Consider the following 23406-nt stretch of genomic DNA (forward strand, 5'->3'; position numbering starts at 1 on the left):
TAAACATTAAAAAATAAAGGGCTCAAGGAAGAGCCCTGTGGCACTCCACACAAAAGAGGTTTACCCTCTGATTCAAAGGGCCGATGAAATACCTTCTGCGTCCGTCCAGTGAGGAACGATCTGATCCAAGTCCGAACAGTACCTCCAATTCCCATCTGCCGTAGGCGGTCCAGAAGTATTTCGTGAGACAGTGTATCGAAAGCAGCAGACAGGTCGAGGAGTACCAACATGGCCTCCTCGCCCCTGTCCACACACTCACGAATAGTCTCCGAAACCTCCAGGAGTGCGGTCTCAGTACTGTAGCAGGTTCTAAATCCTGACTGCGAGTCATGAAGCAGCTGGTCGGCTTCCAAATAGTGAGCTAGTTGCCACTGAACCGCTTTTTCCAAGATTTTAGCTGGCTTAGGCAGAAGGGAAATCGGACGATAATTACAGAACTGTAGAGGATCGGCGTCCGTTTTTTTTAAGATTGGGACCAGCATAGCCTGTTTCCAAGCCAAGGGAAATTGACCCGAGCTTAGCGAGGAATTCCAGATGGAGAGAAGAGGGCTGATCAAGGCCGGGGCAAGACTGCCCATCACCCTAGCGGGAGCAGGGTCCAATGGTGACCCTGATTTCCCTTGGATAAGTAATTTGATGGCAGTCTCCGGAGTGAGCTCCGTAAAGGAATTAAACAAACCAGACTGTGAATCAGTATCATCAATCAAAGGAGGGGCTAGGGCTGGTTCAAATGGGGAGGTAAGCTTAATAATTTTGTCCTGAAAGAAGTCAGATAGCCCGTTACAAAGAGCCTGGCTAGGAGAACTCTGAGGCATCAAGGCAGGAGGGTTGACAAAGTCCTTCACAATTTTAAAAAGAGTTTTGGTAGAATTCTCAGCATTCTTAATTAGCTGTGAAAAGTAGCCTCTCATCGTGGAACGTTTTAATTTTTGAAATTTGTTCAGGGCCGACTTATATATCGCTTTTAGCTCGGGGTCATAAGATTGCCGCCATTTACACTCCAGCTGTTTACAGCGGCTCTTTTCGTCTCGTAAAACAGGGGAGAACCAAGGCGCGGAGGGCCTTGATCTAGAGGAGGTAATAGGGTTTAATGGGGAGATGGCATCAATTGCAGCTAAGAGAGCGGAATTGTATTTCGCCACTTCCTCGTTGAGGTCCATAGAAGGATCAAACTGATAGGAGCAGCAGGGATCAAAGGCGTCACAGGTGACTTTATGCCATTTTCTCCCAGTGACTCCATTCAGAATAGAAGGGGGGGGCAGCGAAGAGATGGTAAGTTCAAAAGGCAGAAGAAAATGGTCGGACCACGTGAGGGGCAGAGAAGGGAGAGAGGAGATGCCAGGATGGTTAGTGAATATTAGGTCATACCCCTCATATTATTGGGCAACCTACCTAGTGGGCGGATCAAACCCTGCACCTCGGGTATTCTAATTATGAGGATCCAACCGCTCACCCCGTATAATGTCGTTCCAGTTCGGGTTTACTGGGAAAATAATTAAACATATAAGAGATGGTCAGTCAATATCCCCATTGCCCCGCTTTTACACTTAAATTGCACAGAAGAAGAGAACTCACCAGAAGTTATTTGGGATGAGATGGGCTTCAGTGTGGAGTTAAAACCAAGAGACATACACTAGTTTGTCCTGATGCATTGGGCTCACAATTTTCTCCAATTGCAAAATGACCTATAAATATAAGCAAAGTATCCACCTATTTATTAGGATATGTCACTCTTAAAAATATCCTATGATAAACCCTAAAAAAAATTATTTAAAAAATCTACATGTATATAGATTTATATATATGTGGGAATTGCTATATTTGTCTCACTGGCCTATTGTCATATTGCCATGAACCGGAATTGAGCTAATTGCCCGCTTTTCTAAGATTCGAACAAGAGTTTTCAAATCTCATTCTCCTTACCACTAAAGGCGAAGGTGACATTTTCTACTAATTGTTATCCGATATATTTTATCCATGACACCCCCCTTCCGTTTTAAAAGTACGATCTAAATAGCGTTGTGGGGCGAGATCGAACTCTCCTGGGAACCCCATCCATCTTTATAAATCAATCCCAGTCTTTTTGTGAATATATGGCCTGTTATAAATCTCCGGTTCCTGAAAGACTATCATTCATGACAAAAAAAGGACAATCCTCCCCTATCCGGAGTAGAATGCAATTCAATCGTGCCCCAGGGTCCCCGGCTTACCTTATGTCTGCTGTTAGTTTCCACTGGAGTGTGCGGCTCCCTGAGAGGCGATGATTCTCGTGTGTACGTAAACCGCACACATCCTCCACTATAAATATATTACCAAACTGGTAACACCTGTGATGGAGCTGACATCGCCCCAGGACTTGCCGTTTTTATGGCTACTTTAAATCCCCATTTTGTTAGGAGCTCTACTGGCCCAGAGTTAAATTAAAAGGGCAATGTTCGACTGATTTGGGCCGTGTGGTTCAGAATTAATTAAAAAGGGCAACATCACCCAAAACATGCTAAGTGGGCCCCACCAAAAAATATTGTGATGGCAACAACTGTTTTTTTCTTCTATATTGTATACTGAATGTTATTCCAGCAATTAATGTAAGTGGATCCCCACTTTTCCGACGCCCCTCACCACTTTTTGTACACTAAACCTTATTGAATAGGGGCCAGCGTCGTACTTTTACTACCCAAAACAAAGGCATGGCATCATGAAGAATGCTTTACATTTGACCTTCTCATAACTAATATTGGGAAATATTTCATATGAGTGGGTTTATACAGAATTTTTTTTTACAACCAACAAGCTTGTTTAGGGAGGATTTTTTCTATTGTCTAGAAACCTAAACTAATTAAAAGGTAACTTGGTGGGGGTGTATACACAGGGGTTAGTGTACAGCCGGTACATACAAGTCACCCACTCGTGATCAACACCTCCCAAAAAGCACCCTCTCATACCTATCTATAAGACTAATCTTACCCTTCTCTAATTATCAGACTTCAGCAATGAAACTGTTCAGTCTTCTATTATGTGCATCCAATCCTCCTTCGTGTTTAAGCGCTTTCTAATGGTGTTAAGAATAGAGATATACCACTGTTTGCGGTTTGTTCTTTTCACCGTTGGGTCACCTCCTCTCCTGTTACCCTCCATACGTTCAATGATAAACCACTTAAAGTCCGAAAGAGTATGGGCTTTCTCCCTGAAGTGGTCCACCAGGGGGGAATTAAGTTTTTGGTTTTTGATGGCTGACCTATGTTCCAGTAAACGACGCCAACTTCTCGTGCCGTTTCTCCAACATAACCTAAATCGCATGGGCATATAATTAAATAAACAGCGTTTTTTGTTCTGCAATTGTTTAATGTTCTAGGTCTCAAGGTGTGTCCATTGTAAATATACTCCTTACCTAGGGTACATTGGTCACACATGAGGCTATTACTACACTTATAATTGCCGGCCGCTGTATTCCCTGCATTTGTTAGTTGATGTTGTTGAGGACACTCTCTATATGTATGTACCAGATTGCGTCTTAAGTTATTATTTCTTTTAAAGGCAAATAATGGTTTTTCCAATTTACCTAACTGGTTATCATTTAGGATGCTCCAGGTTGAATTTATAATGTTCTTGATCTTGTTGCTAAGGTTTGAATACTGACTAACGAAAACTATTTTCTGGCTTTCATTTTTATTTTTGTTTTTTGTCCCGACTACTTTCTGGGTGAACATACTGTCTCTGTCGTAGAACCTTGCTCTCTTAAATGAGTTGGAAATCAATTTCTTGGGATAACCTCTATCCTTTAATTTGGATTTTAGGTTTTCAGAATGTTTATAAAAATCCTCCAATGTTGAACAGTTCCTTCGGAGTCGCAGGTACTGTCCAAAGGGGATATTGTCCTTCTGGACCTTGGGGTGGAAGCTGGAGTAATGTAATGTAATGAACTGAGCTTGCCTCCTGCCCGAAGTCTCTGGGATACAAGACTTCACCACCAGCCCTCCTGAATTCCCTTGCTGTGCAATTCTGCCTGCAGAGAGGTGCCTACTGTTGTTTGTGCCCTCTGAAGAGACTGCGAGTCACTGGGTGCTGGAAGCGCGACGTAACGAGGAGAAGCATGTCGCCGCCGCAGCAGTTGCCGTTGCATCACCGGAGAAGTGTATCGCCGCCACAGAGGTGGCCTTCACATCACTAGAGAAGCGTGTTGCAGGGCCTGTCGCGGCTCAGAAGTTACCGAGTTTGCCGCACGGCCGTCGGGCATGCACACATCACATCCAACGTTGTCGCATCGCGACGCCATTTTGTCGCATTGTACTGGATCATCGCATCGAGGCGCCATCTTGTCGCATCGCACCGGATCACAGTAAGAAACCGAAGCATCACCTCCTCTCCGGTAAAGAACCGACACATCAACGCCCCTGCGCTGCAGTAAGGAACGGACACAACACCTCCCACAAAGCAAGGAACCGACGCATCACCTTCCCTGCGACCCTTTTGTTTGTATTGCTTGACGCATCCAAGGTACTTTGAGAGTAAAGTGTTGCATTTACCATCTACATTGAACCAAGCTATTTCTATCATTTTAAAGCCTATTTTTGATTATAGTATTATGGATTTTTGTCGTTTGGTCTTGTGTTAAGTCTAGTAAAGATTACTTATTTTTCTAAACTGGTGTGGGGTCCATTTATAGTGTTTTTACCGTATTACTGTTTGTGTTCACAAATGCTTTACACACTGCTTCTGAGATAAGCCTGTTTGCTCGTGCCAAGCTACCAAGGGGGTAGGCAGGGGTTATTTAGAAGTGTATCCCCTTACCCTGACTAGAAGCAAGGGTCCCTATTTGGTCAAAGGTACCTACCTCTGCCAACTAGAGACCCCCAGTCCTAACACAGGGTGAACCCCAACAGCATGAGATGACGTTTGTATGTGTTGCCCCAGCCCCTAACATGTAGGAATACCAGCTTCGGAGAGCAGGAAAGGTCCCAACCCAATACCTCTGAGAGGCAGGCCATAACTCCCCTCCAGAAACGTGCCAATGCGGAGCAGTGCCAGACTGTGTGTAGCAGGGTGCCCTCCTCTCGCTTGCATCTGAGACACACAGGGGAAGCCACCAAACCTGCCCTCCATAACCTAATCCTGGTAAAGTAAAGCCGATGAAGGTACTTGAACTGGATAAGGCTTAGACTTACAGCTATGGCAGCCCCCCACAGGGAGGCCAAGCCTCTGTCCAGACCTCCTCCTCCAATGGGTGCACGTCCCCCACCCAGGCCTCTGAGTTTCTGCAGCGTGGAGGAGCTATGGGTGACCAGGGATTGATACTTTGGAGATCTTGTGGTCTTGGAGATCTCCCATGAACACCTTCGCCTCAATCGGGCTAAACTCGGCTAATGACTCTAGGCCCTCCAAACTGGGGGAGATAGCGTGCCGGAATTGAAGATATCTATAGAATTGAGATTTTGGCATAAGGAAATCTTTCTGTAGATCCTGAAAAGACTTCAGGAACGGCCCCCGCATTACGTCGCCCAGAGTAGAGATACCAATACTATCCCAGCCACGAAACCCAGATAGAATAGCCAATTGCGGCAGTCGCCCATTGTGCCAGAGGGGAGTCTACTGCGTCAGACTATTCCACCAGCCCATCCTCCGTACGGCCTGCTGCCAGATTTCGAATACAACCCTCGTGACAGGCGGCAAGGAATTGCGCAGTGGTGCAGAGTATAGTATAGTGTGTAAAGATAAGTCCCCCATGAACCTGTGCTCGACAGCATACGCAGGGTCGGCCCTATCCCCGTACCACCATTCATTGAGGACAAGCAGGTGCAAGGCCATATAGTATGATAAGATATCAGAGGTTGCCAACCCCCCACAGTAGGTGTATTAAAAACAAGTCCTTCAGGCAACTCTCCTTATCCCAGAAACTGTCCCAGGGCTGCGTTGACCTGTTGAAACCATCTGGGAGGGATCGGATAGGGGGAATTCTGCAGATGGTAAAGTAAGCGGGGGAGCGAGACCCTCTTAAAGATGGCCGACCTGCCATAGATGGACAATGGCATACGGGACCAAATCTTACTCCCGTACACGGTTCCTTATTGGACCCAGATTTCTATCCCAAGATGTGGTAGGCGAATCTGATAGAAACATGCCCAAATATTTCATCCCCTCAGAAACAACTCGAACGGAGAATGCCCAGGAGCCAGGACCCACTGCATCTCCGAGAACCCAAAGAGTAGACTTTCGAGGGTTCTTATATAAGCCAGAAGACTCCCCAAAAATCTGCATGATGCGAAGCAGCCTCTGCCCCGTCCTGTCTAAATCTGTGAGAAAAAATAGCACATCGTCAGCGTATAAGGCAATACGGTCCGACAGTCTGTGTGCCCATTCAAAGCCCGACACTTGTTTCGTCGATCCGCACCCAGGCGGCCAGGGGTTCCATTGCTAATGCAAACAGGTATGGAGACAGGGGGCAACCCTGCTTGGTGACCCACCCAACAGAGAACATGGAGGAGATAGAACCAGCCACATGCACTGACGCGGTGAGGTCGGTGTAGAGTAATGTCAAATAGGACAGGAAGAGAGGGCTAATATTCAGCCTATGTAAGAGCGCAAATAGATATACCCAACCAAGGGAGTCAAATGCCCTATCCACATATGCCAGTAACAATGCTGCTTGTTCTCCCAGCCCTTGAATGGGCGCAAGGGCAACATGTGCCCGACAAATGTTATGTTTCGCGCATTGGGGCATAAACTTGGCCTGATCGGGATGTACTAAGGAGGTGATATGAGACCGAAGGCGATTGACCAAAGCATTAGCCAGAATCTTGGCCTCCACGTTCAGTAGAGAGATAGGACGGTATGACGCATGCTGTTCAGGAGGTTTACCAGGTTTGTGGGACACTACCACCTCCACGTGTGTCCAGTTCCGATGCAGGCAACCCAGCTCCCTGGCCTCCTCCACCACCCTACAGTAATGGGGCCTTAGCTGCAGAAAATATTGTTTAAAACATTCACAAGGGAAGCCGTTTGGCCCTGGGGCCTTGCCTGTATGCAGGTCTCCCAAGGCGGTGCCCAGTTCCTTCTCTGTGAGAGGATGATCAAGCTCCGCACTCGCCTCGTCTGATAAAGCCTAAGACGGGAGATCATCCAAGAAGCGGCATATCGCATCTTCATGCAAACACTAGTTCTGCATAATATGTAGCTAAACCATCAGATATTGTAGAGGAGTCTGTGAGGGACGCCCCATCTGGGCCTACAATACCAGGGAGGGCCTAGGGATAAAGTATCCCCTGACACAGCCTGTGGAGCAGCTTACTAGATTTATCCCCTCACTGGTAGATCCTGCTGCGGGTCGCCAACCAAGCCTGGCAGGCTTCGTCCAGCAGGAGGTCGGCATGACTGCTGCGCCAGTAGTAATTGTCGACGGACCTGACCGTCCCCGTCATCCCTACTGCGGCGCTCCAGATTGATCATCTTTGCCTCTGATTGTACAAGGGACTCCCTGCGTGCTCTGCGGGCTGCCGCACAAAAGGAGATGTCTACACCCCGATTCGTGGGCTTCATTGCTTCCCAAAGATGTTCAGCCCCGTCCACCGAGCCTATGTTGAGTGTCAGGTATTGGTCAATAGCACCATCCCCATTCTCCCTATAGCCATCTTTCCGTAGGTTCCAGGCCGAAAGTAGTTTGGTGGGTTGTCTGACATCTATAGAGCCCCTAGGCCTCCAACTGTCTCTAGCCAGATCCATCTCGTCATTCCAATCACCCCCGACCACGGACAGACTATCTTGTATATCTGTCCACAGGGTCATACGTCTCTCTACCAGATGACAGGAGAGCGGTGGGTGGGCGTGGACACAATCCAGTACTACGGTTTCTCCACCCACAGTGCCCTGGAAAAACAGATATCTGCCCAGAGTATCGGCCCATGACTTGACATATGTGTATGGAACCCGACGATGGATCAATATCACAAACCCCGAGACCCCCTCGTGAACCCTGAATGGAACACCTGTATGTAACCGAAGCGTTGAAAGCATAGTGCCTTAGTCCCCATAAGGTGCGTTTCTTGTAGCATGAGAATTTCAGCATGGGCCCTTTTGGCCTGCTTGAGTAAAGCACCATGTTTATTTTGTCCACCGCCCCCCCTAGCATTCCAGCTTACTATCCGAAGGGTCCCAGAGGGATCCCGTTGACTACCTAACGGAATCGCCATGTAAGGCCCTGATACAAATCATTGAAGCATGGAAAAGTGTATGGTGTGTGCAGAGTGGCTCTAAGCTAGTATAAGACAGTGCTATCGGAGGGCACGAACCCCAACAACCCCCCCTATACCTCAACAACATTGAAGTACTTGTCGCGGCGGATGTGGCCCAACAGAAGGTCCCACCCCGCACCTGCCAACGGATCCCCAACATGCATCCCATTGTCAGCTGGCCCACTCCCTATCAGACAAAGTCCAACAGAGATACCAGCCCTCGTGTGTGCTTCGGTCGAGGCAAAGACGTCAAGAGACACATAAGACTGCGACCGACTCCATCAGTTAGGCCGTCGATGTCTGCTGCCAAGGGGCCGAAACACTGCATGACTGGGATCGACGTCTGGACCTGGAGCGTCTATTCCCTTTTGACTTAAATTTGGGCTGCTTCCGAGCCGCCTCACTGGATGAAGAGTCCGACTCCCTCCGGGGCGACGTGTGAGGACGAAGCCGCACCGCCTCATCCGTCCACTAGAAGACCTCCTGCGGGTCAAAGAAGTGGGTGCGAGACTGATACACCACCCGCAGCCTAGCCGGATACAGCAAAGGACAGGGAAGCTTGAGATCACGAAGACTAGCTTTGGCCGCCATGAATGATTGTCTCCGTTGCTGGACCAGCTTCGTATAGTCGGGAAAGATCAGGATGCGGACATTTTCAAATAGCAATGGTTGCTTGACCCAAGTCTGTTTCAAGATAACGTCGCGATCATGATAATTCAACAGGTTTTGCAATGACCGGCCTTGGGCGGGCCCCAGGTGTGAACTTCTGCATCAGGGCCCTGTGGGCACATTCCACCATGAAGCATCAAAACTAGGACTCCGGGGGGAGCCAGCTCTCCAGCCACTGAGCAAGAAACCGCTCCATGTCTCCCCCTCGCAGCCCTCCAGAGATTGTTGCGTCCGGCCCTTCCCTCGGCATACTCCACTCATGACGCCGGACCACGTTGGGTAGTCCCCAGCGAGGCCACTCGCTTCTGCAAGGTGACGACCACATCCTCCACTCCCGATATCCTCGTCTGAGCCTCCTTGATACGCGCCACTGAGTTACACAGGTCCGCTCCAATTTTAGCGTCCAGAGCATCTCTAGATTGCGTGATGGCCGCCATGAGGGCAGAATTGTCCGGCATGGCTCCCTGTGTCCTCCCAGGCGCCACCGCAGAGGCCCCGGGCCTGTATATTTATCCAGTGTGCTCTATTTGATTGAGCCTCCTCTTGTTTTATCTCTCCTCCTGACGGCCGTCAAGCCTCCCAGCCCCCAGGATATCTTCACACCAGTGCCCCACGGAAATCAGTCATGAGACAGCGGGCTCACCAGTACAAGGAAGGGAGGAGATATGCACACTCCCCCAGGTCAGCGACCCACCTCCACACCGGGGTCTAGGGATTATTGGAGGCGGTGGAGGAACAGAGCCCTGGCTCGACCTGACCACCGAACACGGGCCTGCTAGCAATGGGGGAAGGAAGGGGCCAAGGAGCCCATCACACTGGAGCAGCAACCTCCGGGAGTTATCCCCACAGGGGCGGTATCATGCCAGGGATGGACAGGTTGCTTCATAAATCTACTTGTCCTGTAACAAAATCCACATGTCCCTTTGGTGCCATGTAGTGCAGCGACGTTGGCAGCAGTCTCATTATATAAGAGCTCTGATATAGCCTCTTTGATTATGCTAGAGCTCATACCATAGTAGTGTTTGAATACTTGCAATCCCCTTCGGTTGCCACGTTTCCACAGATCTACATACTGGGGCCGAAGGTAGTGGTAAGCAATAGTTCCAGGGTTAGAATGCCCTTTTGAGTCTGTGCAAACGTACTAACTTGCATGTTTTAAGGGTTTTCAAGAACTCTTCTGTAATCTTTTCCCCTTACTGAGAAATGTTGGAAATGTACTCCTGTTAATGGCAGACGTAAACCTCCTTCCAGAGTTGGGGAAAAAACTGGTTGGAGGGAAAGTGAACTCGCAAGCACTCATAGATTTTCGCATGAGCAAATCTGCACATGCATATTTGCTCATGCTAAAATGCAGTTCACAAATATTTTCTAGGAGTACTATTTGTTATCTTACTTCTATAAATCCTTGAACATTCACGTAAGTCGTATGGCTGCACTTAATACAAGTACATATACCAGGGGTGCACTTTTGAGACTTTCTTTAATAATTGGGCCCCAAATTTGGTTTGGCGTTGACCATGACCTTTTGTGTATTAACATTCTCTCTTTCTCTCTCTCTCTCTCTCTCTCTCTCTGTATCATCTGGCTTCACTGTGAGTGACAGTATTCTGCTTTTTCACAAGGAGCATATCTGCACACAAAGTAGTTTTGTTCAGTGCCAGTAACTACTGTGGCAGTGTGTGCTTTTTGAGACCAAAAGCGATTTTTTCTTTTGCCAATGTTTGTTATAATGGTGAGTGCCCCACACCAAACAGGTTTTACAAAAACCATGCCACAACAAGTCCCACATTGACTAAATGAAAAAGCTGACCACCAATTCCAGACCTATTGGCTTTGCCAATGCTTGTTTATTTTTTGTTTCCCATAATCTTATTGAAACTGGTTACAATGATTTTGCCATTATGAATAATTTTGGGAAATACTTGCGTGCATCAAAACATTACTAAATGACGCTGCAAAGAAATGGTACCTGAAATTTTAAAGTAGTCTCGTAAAATGTTTTTTTTCTGCTTTCATTTATTTATAAACTTTTTATTTTGAAAGCAAAGAATCCTTAATCTTGCCTTCCAAGCTGCTGCAAATATTTGCATCAAAATAGAGAGCATTCTGGGAGCATTATACTTAGCCTCATATTGCTAAACTTTGAAAATATGTGTATATATTTTCATACTGGAACTACTGTCAGTAGGGCAGTCAGAGCTTACTACATTTACTTGGAGTGCTCACCCTAATAATAAAGGCTTTCAATTAATGAACCATAAATACAAGTTTGAACAGCATTTCCTCGGCGTCGGGCTCTAGGAATTCCATATCCCTGCATACCCCACCAGGGCCCTCCGCACTGCCCCTCCCCCCCCCCGGACCACCACACACCCTCTGGTACCACCTCCGCTGCCAACCGACAGTCCGGGGGGCCCCACACGCTCCTGTACGTCCCTTCACGGGCCAGTGCCCAGGTGTCTCTGCAGCCGCCAAGGATCACAGTTGATGTCCCTTCGATAAACTTGCGCGACCCGATAGGCCGCCGAAGTGAGTACAGCAGACAATGGAAGAGAGGATATGCAAAGGGTCCCCCGCCGGGTGCCGGAAATCAGAGACGCAGACATGCCAACCCTCCCGATTCAGGCGTGAGACTACCGATTTCAAGGCTAGGCTCCCGCCTCCCGATTCCTGCAAGCAAAACCCCGATTCCTCAGGGGTTTCTGCTGACAGGGCTTGGTATTGTGTAAAGTGCTAATTCTTCCAACAATAGTTGGAGTGGCAATGCAGGGGCTCTAGAAGGGGTGAAAAACCAACAAAGTGTCATTAACAAGGGAATGGTCTTTTAAAGACATGTGAAGTACTGGGGGGCTGGGGGGGGGGGGCAGCTGTGTGTGTGCAGGGGAAGCTTTTTCAGTCCGGGCTGCCACAGTGGGGTGGGAGGGGGGGGTGCATGCACTGCCAGCAACCTGCCAGGCCAGTGCACAACAATTGTATCACCCTCTCTCTGCCTGCCATTGCGCTCCATGCTTCTAAAAGGTAAGAAAAGAACGTGCGTTTGCGTTTCAAATGTCCCCTCCTGCATCAGCACACTTCCAAATCCCATACATGACAGTAACCCGATTCACGGCCCCATTCTCCCGATTTTTTTCAAAAAAATCTCCCTCTTTGCTCTTCTCAAATGTTGGCATGTATGGAGACGTCCCCAGTCACCGCCCAGGCACCGGTCCACCACTGATGTCCCTCAGATGAGCTTGCGCGCCGATGCGAATACGTTGCGAAGTGTGTGGGCGCGGGTGGCAGGCCCCCTACTGGGCGCCGGAGCTCCGAAACAGCCGCAGTCACCGCTCCGGCCAGGGAACAGAGAAAGGCCCGCCGGACCCCCGACACGGCTGCACTCCCGCCTGGCTCCAACAGCCGCCGATAAACAGGCCTCACCTCGGGGGGAGAATGGGGGCCCACCAAGTACCGTGATCACGGTCGACGACCCCCTCCTCTCAGAGTTCTCCACACCGCAGGGCCTCCTGCGGGCTTCTCGTAAATGGTTCCGCCTCCCGCTGGAGACCGCAGCCACTGCGAGATCTGTCACTCCGGCCGCCGTGCCAGATTACGGGACTCCGGCATCCACAGGCCACGCACGAATCTGCTGCTGACTCGTCTGTCTGGTCAGCAAACCAGGTCTAAGACGGGGGTATACAGTGCAACCCCCGCTTGCGCCTCACCTGGGACACGGACTGAACAGGATAGCAGACCGGAGAAGCAGGATACATTTATGATATTAGTTTAGGCTGGAGGGAGCCTGCCTAGAACACGTCAGCCATCATGGCTCGCTAGGCCACGCCCTCAAAAGTATGTCCTTTAAGCTCATTTTATGTTTTAGTAAAGTTGAAAATAAAACTGAAGTTGTGGGTGAGGTGCAGTCGCAAATATTGTTTAAAGCTGTCTAACAAGAATTAAAAGTCAGCTTTGTTCAAGGTGGAATAAATATACATTTAAGGCTTATTGTAAATGTTGCTCTCTATGTTGCTTTTTAGACATCCATAAGCTAAAATATGCAAAGGGTAATATTTTCCCATGCACACATCCTATGTTTTTGAAGTCACAACTATTGTTTAAAGCCGACGAACAAAATAATTGAAAGGCATCATTGCTCAAGGGGAATAAAACTTAGGTTGTGGTTGAGATGCAGTCACAAATATTGTTTAAATCAGTCTAAGATAAATGAAAGGCACATTGTCCGAGGTGGAACAAAGGTAAATTTAAAGCTGACAAACATGTTGCCCTCTTGGTCGCTTTTTAGACACCCGTAAGCTATAATATAGAAGGGTAACATTTTCCCGTAAACCTTGCACACATTCTGTGTTTTGGTTGTCACAACTATTGTTTAAAACTGTCTAACAAAAGAATTGAAAGGCAGCTTTGTTCAAGGTGGAATAAAGATAGATTTAAAGCTGAATGTAAATGTTGCCATCTTGGTCGCTTTTTGGCCACCCATAAGCTTAAATAAGCAAAGGGTAGTATTTTCCCATGTACCTTGCACACATCCTGTGTTTTGGCAGTTACAACTATTGTTTAAAGCTAACAAAAGAATTGAAGGGCAGCATTGTTCGAGGGGAATAAAACTTAGGTTGTGGTTGAGATGCAGTCGCAAATATGTTTTGAAGCTGCCTAACATAAATGAGAGGCATCATTATCTGAGGTAGACTAAAGGTAACTTTAAAGCTGAACATAAATGTTGCCCTCTTTGTGGCTTTTTAGACACCCATAAGCTATAATAAATAAGGGTAACATTATCCTGTGTACCATGCACACATCCTGTGTTTTTGCATTGACAACTATTGTGTAAAGTTGGCTAACAAAAGAATTGTTTAATGTGGAATAAAGGTAATTAAACGTGCATGGTCCATTTAATTTGAGATAAGAAAATGTGCTTCCCATTCTGCTTTCACTCAATGTGAAAGGCTCCCTTGCAGTTACTCGTTAAACACAAAAACTCGGGCAAATAAAAATTGTTTAAAGCAAACACAGTAAGGAGGTGGCTGATATGCAGTTGCAAACAGTGGGGAAAGCTAAATAAGAAGTAGCTACAGACAATGGGAGGGAGCAGAGAACAGAGCCAGCTATAAAAGATGCACTCTGTAGAGTGGCTCAACAAAAAGAAAAAAACAATAGCTCCCAAAAGTGCGAGCAGTGGAAGGACACAAGTACTTGGGCTATGCTCTAGGGGAGGGTCACATGCAAGAAGAGGAAAGTACCAACCATAGACCTGACTAGCAGGAAGCAAGCAATGAAGATTGGCTTTGATGCCCACTAATGAATGGTAAGTAATGGGAGGGCTCCAAACCCACTAACAGTAAACAAAGTATCTCAAAGAGACAGTGCATGCGCGGTCTACCCGAGACCTCAAAAAAAGCGCCTGCACTATTTTGTAGGTGCATGCATTGATGGTGCATATTCTTACAAAATTACGCAGGCAGCTCCATCAAAGTCTTTTAAAAAAATACTTTAAACACTCTGCACTGCATCACTAAAACCATTAGGAAAGCCAAAAGGTTATAAAGGTGAGATCTTTTGATTTTGTCATTGCTTGTTTTATATAACAGTGCAACCATGACACACTTCTGGCCCTGGCACAATGAAGATAGTTTTTGACATATGGGAGCTACCTTCGGGCTTCATTGGCTTGGCATATCATGAAACGCTATACATATTTATTGATCACCCTTTCAGCCCATGTAGCATTTTAGAAATTTACTATTTCACCCCATTCTTTTCAATGTTTTAATGTGGGAGGGCAACCTGGTAGAAGAGGTCTGGCTTACTAGCTTTGCTCACTTCCTACAAATCAGGGCAAGTATTATGCCCCAGAACTTTGAAAGATCAAGTCCGCACCATAATATAGGTGGTTCCCAAATTAGTCATGTGTCTGTGTTAAGCTGCTATTCTAACAATGTTATTATGGAACTTTAGGGATGTCAATTGTTGTGATGTTAATGTCATGTGATATGCCTTCTGGGCGAATAATCAGTGTCGAGGGTTATATGAGGAGCCTGACCTTAAAAGTTCAGGAATTAATGTCTGTATTTCTAGGCTTCCATTTTCCAGAAGTAATGATTGAGCTAGCAAACAAGATAACATTCTGACAAAAGGTTACGTTTCTAAAAGCTCTTCCGTGCAATGCACCTGTTTTTTTCCAGCTTCGAATCTGAAACCAGAGCCCCTGTCACCAGCGTCCTCCAGCTACTCCATCTCTTCACCTCTGCCTATGGACTCCTCTTCCACCACTCAGAATGTGCCTGTAAGAGTACCCTGCGCAGGGTTTGTTTTTAAATGATATTTGATTTAGGTAGATTGTATCATTATGTGGCAAGTTGTTCTTCAAAAAATCAGCTTTAATCGATTTTACAAACTTGAAAATCATAAAAGCGCAGATTAAAAAAATATATTTTCATTTTGCTATAATTTCACATTTAAAAGCATCACAATTCTATGGGCAACATAAGTAACACGGCGCTTGGTAATTACATTGTGTTTCTAAATTTAATAACAGACTTTAAAAAAGAGGAAACTGCCAATAAAATCAGTTGATTTTCTAAAAGCTGTAGCTTCAAAAACGCTATTTTACAGTGTCTTAAGCCCATTTCCCTCAGAACTGGTTTTAAAAAGATTATCCTAGGTCGTGTTTAAAATTTACAAAATAGAACACTGTGTAATGTTGTTTGACTAGAAATATCATCGCACGGGCATAAGGGTAGATTTCTAGACCAGTCATTAACATTTGGAAACGTTATCAATCTGTGAAAAATCCCAAGACGGAAACGGGTTAGGATTATCCGACAAAAACTTCCCTGAGTCTGAGTCAGATAAGGTTGTATGCCCCGACATGTTAACATTAGTTGGTTCTCCATAACAGTTTTTTTCCATCTTTCTTTTTTTTTTTTTTAAATCTTTTTATTAAAGAGAAAAACATAAAAGCCAATAACAGGTACCTTACATCACGGAACACACTACAATTATACCATCATAGAGTAAAATCGACGGGTGTTCTCCGGGGCAAAAACAAAGTTATGAATAGTTGCTGTCGTGCGGTCGCACTATAAACAGGAGAAACGTTATTTCAGGTCAGCCAGCATCGATCACAGACCCCACCACCCCTAGGGACCGAATCGTAGCAAACAGGATAATTCCAGGTGGCAGGAGTGCTTAAGACAAGAGAACTAAAAGTGAAACTACGACCGCAACAAGCATGCAAGAATAATACACAATACATTCTACAGGTCAATGCGAACAATGTCACCCCCAGGACCCGTCCACCCATCGAGCAGGATTTCCCCTCAGGAAGGCACCTGGTAACAGGATATTATTAGGATATTGAACATATAAACAAACAAGGACAATACAAAACACCCCATCCCCCCGCCCTGCACCCCTGCATATTGCTTTCGCCTAACCCCAACTAGCAGTGTGCCTGTCGCCCCATCTAACTAAGTTCTAAAAGTAGAAAAAAGGGTTGGAGGAGGATATCTTCATATAGGCTCGCAGTCTCCCCTCCCCCTGCCAGAAACAAGCAACCCCTGTGAAATAGCTAAAAAGTTAAAAGAACATCGACAAAACAGACAGGGGAAGCCGTACACACCGCCCAACTTCTCGTAATCATAATAGTGACAAATCCCACATCTATTGAAGCCACAATAGTAAACCCAGTCTGTCAATCTCATCCTTGGCCCTTCCGATCTTTCATGCGAACCCTTTCCATTCGAACCACCGCATTAACAGGAGAGTCAAAGAGCATCAAGAGTTCAGAAATGTTCAGTCTGGAACGAGTCAAAAGTGTTAAATCCCTGTGGGTTCCACCAGCACTGAAGATCTCCCTCACCCAGTTTAGTTCCCAATGTCGTTCCTTCTCGACCGTGATAAATCAGCCAGGGAGGGGGAAGATGGTATTGTGATCCGGGAACAAGTACCAACAATATCCAGGGACGGAGAACCGACAGGTCCTCCCTCGGATGGCAGCGATGTTAAGGATAGCAATCTTTCCGAGGCCACGGGCTCATTATCGTTTATCGGCACACTAACCAAGGACTTCAATATTTCTTTCTGCACGGGGCCCATATTCGATGTTATGATGTTCACCATGGGAATAATGGCTTGCTGTAGATCTCGCAATGGAGCAGGGTCCGGTCTTATACATCTCGTCACTAGTGCACTGGCGATCATTTTGTGGACTATGATTTCCACATGTTGGTGTAGCGCCCCGATGGCGGCCAAGACGGTCTTCAGCGACGGCTCACACTCCGTCCGAACCTTCCCCTCTCGATCAATTTCGAACATAGTCACTTTCCCTAGAGAGCCGTGTCTCTCCGGGGGAACCAACAAGAACGGATCGGACGGCTACAGAGGGTGACTTGTCAATTACCACGGCAGCAATCCGTTAGTCCGCTACCGCGAGCGAGGATCCCGACCCAGATAACCCGGCGGCGGCAAACCGGGTCTCCGGGACAGAGACCTCCGCCCACAGCCTTAGACGTACTTTGTCACCACTCCTGCAATGGTATATCTACCAAGTGACCGCCATCGAAATCGGGCAGAAACAACCTCCACAGCGAGAGACCGGACCCCACCAGGGTCCCACGGCCGATGTTGTTCAACTGAAACCCGGCTGGGTCAGAACTCGAGGCCCCGGCTCACGATCTGGGTTAGGCCATAGATTAAAACACGACATATCTCCGTCATTCAAGCCTGTAAAATTCTCAGGACTTCACCATCAGACTCTGCATCGGTTCATGCACTTGAAGGTTGGGCGTAAATTCAGGATATTAGACAGGATCATCCAGCTGGAGAAGGAGGTCGGCGGAGCCGGGAGCCTACGCTGCCATCTTGGTTGCTAGCGTAGCTCCTCCCTTTCCCTCTTTCTTTAAGCCAACGTTTATTTTCCAGGTGAGTCAGGCAAACAGCTTTCAGAGATTTTCTAGAGATTGTTTCCATGATCTCTGGCGCATCATAATATTCAGGGTGGCCAATGTCAGTCGCCATTTTTGAATGTAACTGAGCCATGGCACTTTAGCCACCTTCTCCAATTTAAGGCAATCTTCAATTACATCACGATTAAAACCAGTCTCAGTTGATGCCCATACCTTATGCCAAAGTAAAATTTTAATTGATAATATCGGAAATGTAAGGGAGACCAAGTTCCATATGGCAGGTAAAATTAGCATTAGAACCAGGAACCGCCAGGAGATAACGTATAAACGCATTTTCACAACATTGAATCTGGTCAACCTCTACAAGCCCCCAGATATCTGCGCCATAAGTCGCTGTAGACATACATTTTGCTTTATAAATAGCTAGTAACTCAGGGACTGGTCTACAGCCTAGTTTCTTTGAGAAATTAGTGAATGCGCCAGGGGCTCTAATGAACATTAATTTTCTTGCCTGCATCGCCGCAGTCCAGGACCCAGACTGATCAAACGTGATACCCAAATAGGAAAACTTATCTGTACTTCCTACACTACTGTTGTTAATAAAGATATCACATTTTTTCCCTGTTTTTTTCCCACAACTCATAGTAAAAGTTTTACTAATATTAACTTTTAAACCCCTGTCATGCATAAAATCAACAAAGTTGGTGACTGTTAGTTGTAACCTCACCTGCGTCCGCGCCATAATAACAGCGTTGTCCGCACAGAGTAAAATGGGGACTGGGGTGTTCTTAATATTTGGGTAGTCCTGTCGATGCTCAATCAAATATTTACCCAGACTGTTTATATATAAAGAGAAGAGGAAAGGTGCAAGTATGCAGCCTTGCCTCACTCCCTTTTGTATACGAAATTTGGCCGAACATTCCCCCTGCCTGCCATAGCGGATCCTGGCTCCGGGCTCCTGCCTCCCTATACGGTTCTTTGATAAATAAAAGCAAGGAGGGGTCAATTTCCATATCTTTAAGAACCCTCCACAATATTTCATGATTAACACAATCAAACGCTGAACTTAGATCAACGAATGACAAAAAGAGTTTCCCCTCCTCAGCAACCGTGTATTTACTTATAATCAGCATTAAATTCAGACCTTGTTCAACCGTGCCCAGCCCTGCTCGGAAGCCATATTGTAGGTTTGATAGGAGACCCGTCTCTTCTGCCCGAGATTGTAATCTGTTAAGAATTACCCTCCCCCCTACTTTCAGAAGACAGTCTAGCAGGGAGATAGGGCGATAGCAGTTTGGTTCGTTTCTGTCTCCCTTTTTAAAAATTGGGATCACTATAGCATCCGACCATGTGGTGATAAAACCATAACGACTACATCTATTTAAAACATTAGTAAGTATAGGGGCCCATAATTCAATATTATTTTTATACACGTGATGCAGTGTTTCTGACTGAAACCTGGCTTACTATGTCTTCGGAGCCCGACATAGTACAAGCTCTTCCTCAAGGGTATCAAATAGCTAGATTAGATCGCTCCTCGGGGAAAGGAGGCGGACTAGCAATAATATTTAAAGACAGCTACTCTTGTCGCTGTCTTCCTAGCCCCTTTCTAGACTGTGAAAGTATGGCTTTTAGTTTGGAATTCTCTCCTAATATTAATTTTGCCGGAGCATTGATTTATCGCCCCCCGGGTTCACCCAATCATTTTGCACTCTGCCTACCCTCAGCTGTTGCGGAGCTAGCCTCCGCCTCTGCCAACTATACACTACTGGGCGACCTAAACATGCACTTCGAAGACCCAGGTGATCATATGGCTCAAGAGTTTATCGCTGATTTGGCTGCTTTACAACTGGTGCAGCTTGTCAGGTCCTCTACACATATGAAAGGGCATTTGCTGGACCCAATATTTAGCAATTGCCCCGATTTAGGAGTCAAACATCCTGTTGTGCTTCCCTGGACAGACCATTATCTAGTCCCTCTAATCTGGCACACGGACAAACCTCCTGCTCCGAAGCCAGGGGCACGAACTGCTCGTAACTGGTCCAAGCTTCCAGTTGATAAATGGTCCGACGAGCTACAAGCTATTATTCCTTCAATTAGCTTAGATCCCCTGTTAGCCAATAAAGAATTCAACAATTGGATAACGACTTCATTGAACATTGTACTTCCATCTAAGGTCATTCAGGCAAAGAGATCTAGGATATCGGCCCCTTGGTATTCGGAGGAATTAAGGGCCATTAAACGCAAATGTAAAAGGTTAGAAAGGAAATGGCGTCTGAGCTATACTAACCCAGACAAAATTTTGTATAGGAAAGCTATTAGGGACTATACAATGGAAATAAAGAAAGTACAAATCCACTATTACTCAGAAAAGATCGCCGAAGCCAGCTCGAGTTCTAAGGAGATCTACCAGATAGTAAAAGGCCTCACGCAACTTCCCCAGTCTTCTACTAATAGCGATGATTTACAAGCCTGATGTAACGGGCTAGCCGATTTCTTTTATAATAAAGTAGATCTCATATACTCATCCTTCTTAACTACCCCCCCAAATGCCTTAAGTGAAATTTTGGAGCATTCTAAGCAGGGGACAGGAGATAACTTGTTACCTGTGTTGGAAGAGTTTCCTATGTTACATTCGGATCTTCTGGCTACATTAATGGAACAGATCAAATCGGGCTCCCCCGAGGACCCTGCCCCTCCGAGCGCCTTAAAGGCAGTTAAGCATATTATCTGTCCGGTCATGTTGAAGGTCTTAAATGCATCAATTTCCACCAACATGGTTCCACCAGCATGGAAACAGGCAAGGGTAAGGGCGCTCGCAAAGAAACCCAACATGGACGTGAACAATTTTAACAATTACCGTCCCATCTCGTTGCTCCCCTGGATTAGTAAGATACTGGAAAAGCACATTAACAACTTCCTAACCAGCTTCCTCGAAAACCACCAATTGCTTGATCCCTCACAAACCGGCTTCCGCCCCAAACATGGGACGGAATCGGCTTTGATATCAGTTTTGGAAGAAACAAAAGGCTTCTTGGATCGGGGAGGATCGGTGGCAGTCATCCTCCTCGATCTAAGTGCCGCTTTTGACACTGTAAATCATGAGATCTTATTGCAGCGTCTTCATGATATTGGGATTCAAGGAGGTGCGCTGAAATGGATCAGGTCATTTCTGTCCAATAGAACATTTCAAGTCTTTGAGGGCAGTACCATCTCTACTAGCAGACCTCTGGGATGTGGAGTCCCGCAGGGTTCGTCGCTCAGTCCGACGTTGTTTAACGTCTATATGAGGCCGCTGGCAGGTGTCGTCCGCCCTTATGGTATTAAGATCGTTACCTATGCGGACGACACTCAGCTGGTGGTCTCATTGACTCAGACTGAGGACCCTGCGGCCACAGTCGATCTGGCTGGATGTCTGTGCGAAGTGAACAGCTGGATGACCCTGTCTTGCCTCAAACTCAATGGGGACAAGACAGAGGTCATGATGCTGGGTCGTTCGGCCCCATCCTCACTGAGTTCCATCTGGCCGGCCTGTATGGGTCCCCCTCCAGTACCAAAGGATGTCATTAAAAGCCTTGGCATTTGGCTGGATAGGGCCTTCACACTAAATCATCAGGCTGTTAAGCTGTCTGCCACTTGTTTTGGTATTATTAGAATGTTGAGGAAGATTCTTCCCTTGTTACCTTTCCAAGCTAGGCGAACCGTTGTACAGGGACTGATCCATTCCAGGCTAGACTTTGGAAATGCACTTTATCTTGGAGCTCCTGACTTCACATTACGGAAGCTACAGGTGATCCAGAACTGTGCAGCCCGGACCCTACTTCAAATCCCCCGCAGGTCCTCCGCTAAACCTGGATTAGCAAGACTACACTGGCTCCCTGTCAGAGACAGGATTGCCTTCAAATCCCTATGTATCGCCCACCAGTCATTCTGGTCAAGTGGCCCTTTGATTAATCGCCCCTTAATAACCCCATACCTCCCCAGCAGACAGCTACGCTCGGCTAGTGCGCACCTTGCCACGGTGCCTAAAGTTAACCGTGCCAGGTCCGGTGGCCGTTCTTTCTCTTTGAATGCAGCTAAGCTGTGGAACGCCTTACCCCTCCAATTAAGATCCAACCCAGATCTGACCTCGTTCAGAAAGCATCTGAAAACCTTTCTGTTTAATAAATAACTTCTTTTCTTTCTCTGCACCAATCTGTCCCACTGTCTCATAATTTATGCAATGTCAGCGCTTGGACGCCCCTGGGCAGCTATTTTCGCGCTTTATAAAACGCATTTTCATTTCATTTCATTTCACGTCCACGGGGACGCCATCCGGTCCTGGCGCTTTACCAGAGACACTCTCTTTTAAGGCCCTAGTGACCTCCTCAATAGAGATGCTAATATCTATGGGGAATACTTCCTTCTGCACACTATCGTTGGTGATTGCTACCAATAAGGCTATCTCATTTTGTCCCATAGGATCATCGTAGTAGAGACCCGCGAAGAATTCAACCCACTTATCCTCCGTAATAGCGATATCTATCTTATCAGTGTCCCTCTGTGTAAAGAATGGGGCATTCACTGCTTTCCAAAAGGCGTAATTATCTTTTATTACACAAGCCTTCTGTCTTCAATTGAATCGTTCTCCTTTTTAAGGCCTGTCGATAGGAATATCTCACCTGTCTTATTTCTTCTCTAGATCTATTAGGGTTATGCAATACCTTATTCAAGAGGGTATGGGCTTTGCTATAATTTTTATCAAACCATCTATTTGGCTTATTCAAACCCTGTTTCTGCTCCCTCGTCAGTAACTTCCGAGCCTCGCCTGAAATATTACGGAAAGCATTTAAAACCTCTTTATCCTCATTACCCTCAGTTAAACAAATTTAAAAATCATCCCAGGTAGTGTTTATCAGATTATGTATAAAGACCACGGGATCCACTTTTGCCCACTTTATGGAGTACCCATTACTACTGGCAAGATTGATCTTAAAAACATAGTTTGTCTTCTCTTGACTATTAGTTTTATCTGTCCTCTCCAGTTCAAAAGCCATGCTAACAGGATAATGATCACTCATTAAAAAATCACGTGTTGTAAAGGACTGATCTCTACCTTGATATCTACTTGATACTAGGATGTAGTCAATTATAGAGTTACATCCCCTACCGTTAAACGTAGGCGTAAAGGGCACAGTTAAAGTACACAATTCATTTGCATAACCCAGGTCAAACTGCAAAAAAAGTTCATTTAACAGGTCCCCCAATACACAGTGAGCAAAATGGGCAGATTTATCTTCTTTCTCTTTACCTAAACCACATATGCCCCATTGGCTATACTGGCACAAAAAACAATTAAAATCACCACCCCAAATAATACACATATCACCAGACATTTTGTCGTCCAAACTACCCAAGATATTACATAGATTCTTGAGCACACTTATAGTCTGAGGTTTGGGAATGTTATTATAAAAATTAATTAACACTAGACCATGTCCACCTATCTTGTTTATTAATAAAATTTGATAGTAGTTACACTCACTTATAATTTTTTTTTTTTCACCATGCTTATTTTTCTGTTTATTACTTCAAATGTAATTCTACAAATATCACACATTGTTAGTAGTCTGAAT

General features: G+C 46.1%; 1 protein-coding gene across 3 annotated transcripts in view; it reads left to right on the forward strand.

Moving 5' to 3' along the window:
- ATF6 (activating transcription factor 6) overlaps window positions 1-23406 on the forward strand; it is a 1455481-nt gene that overhangs the window by 394085 nt on the left and 1037990 nt on the right. For all 3 annotated transcript variants that reach the window (XM_078686796.1, XM_078686788.1, XM_078686804.1), the window contains one exon: window positions 15068-15168. In XM_078686796.1, the coding sequence (XP_078542922.1) occupies window positions 15068-15168 (101 nt within the window). The remainder of the gene's footprint in view (window positions 1-15067; window positions 15169-23406) is intronic.

The sequence above is a fragment of the Lissotriton helveticus genome, chromosome 1_1 (genome assembly GCF_964261635.1).
Source record: "Lissotriton helveticus chromosome 1_1, aLisHel1.1, whole genome shotgun sequence".
NCBI classification, from domain to species: domain Eukaryota; kingdom Metazoa; phylum Chordata; class Amphibia; order Caudata; family Salamandridae; genus Lissotriton; species Lissotriton helveticus.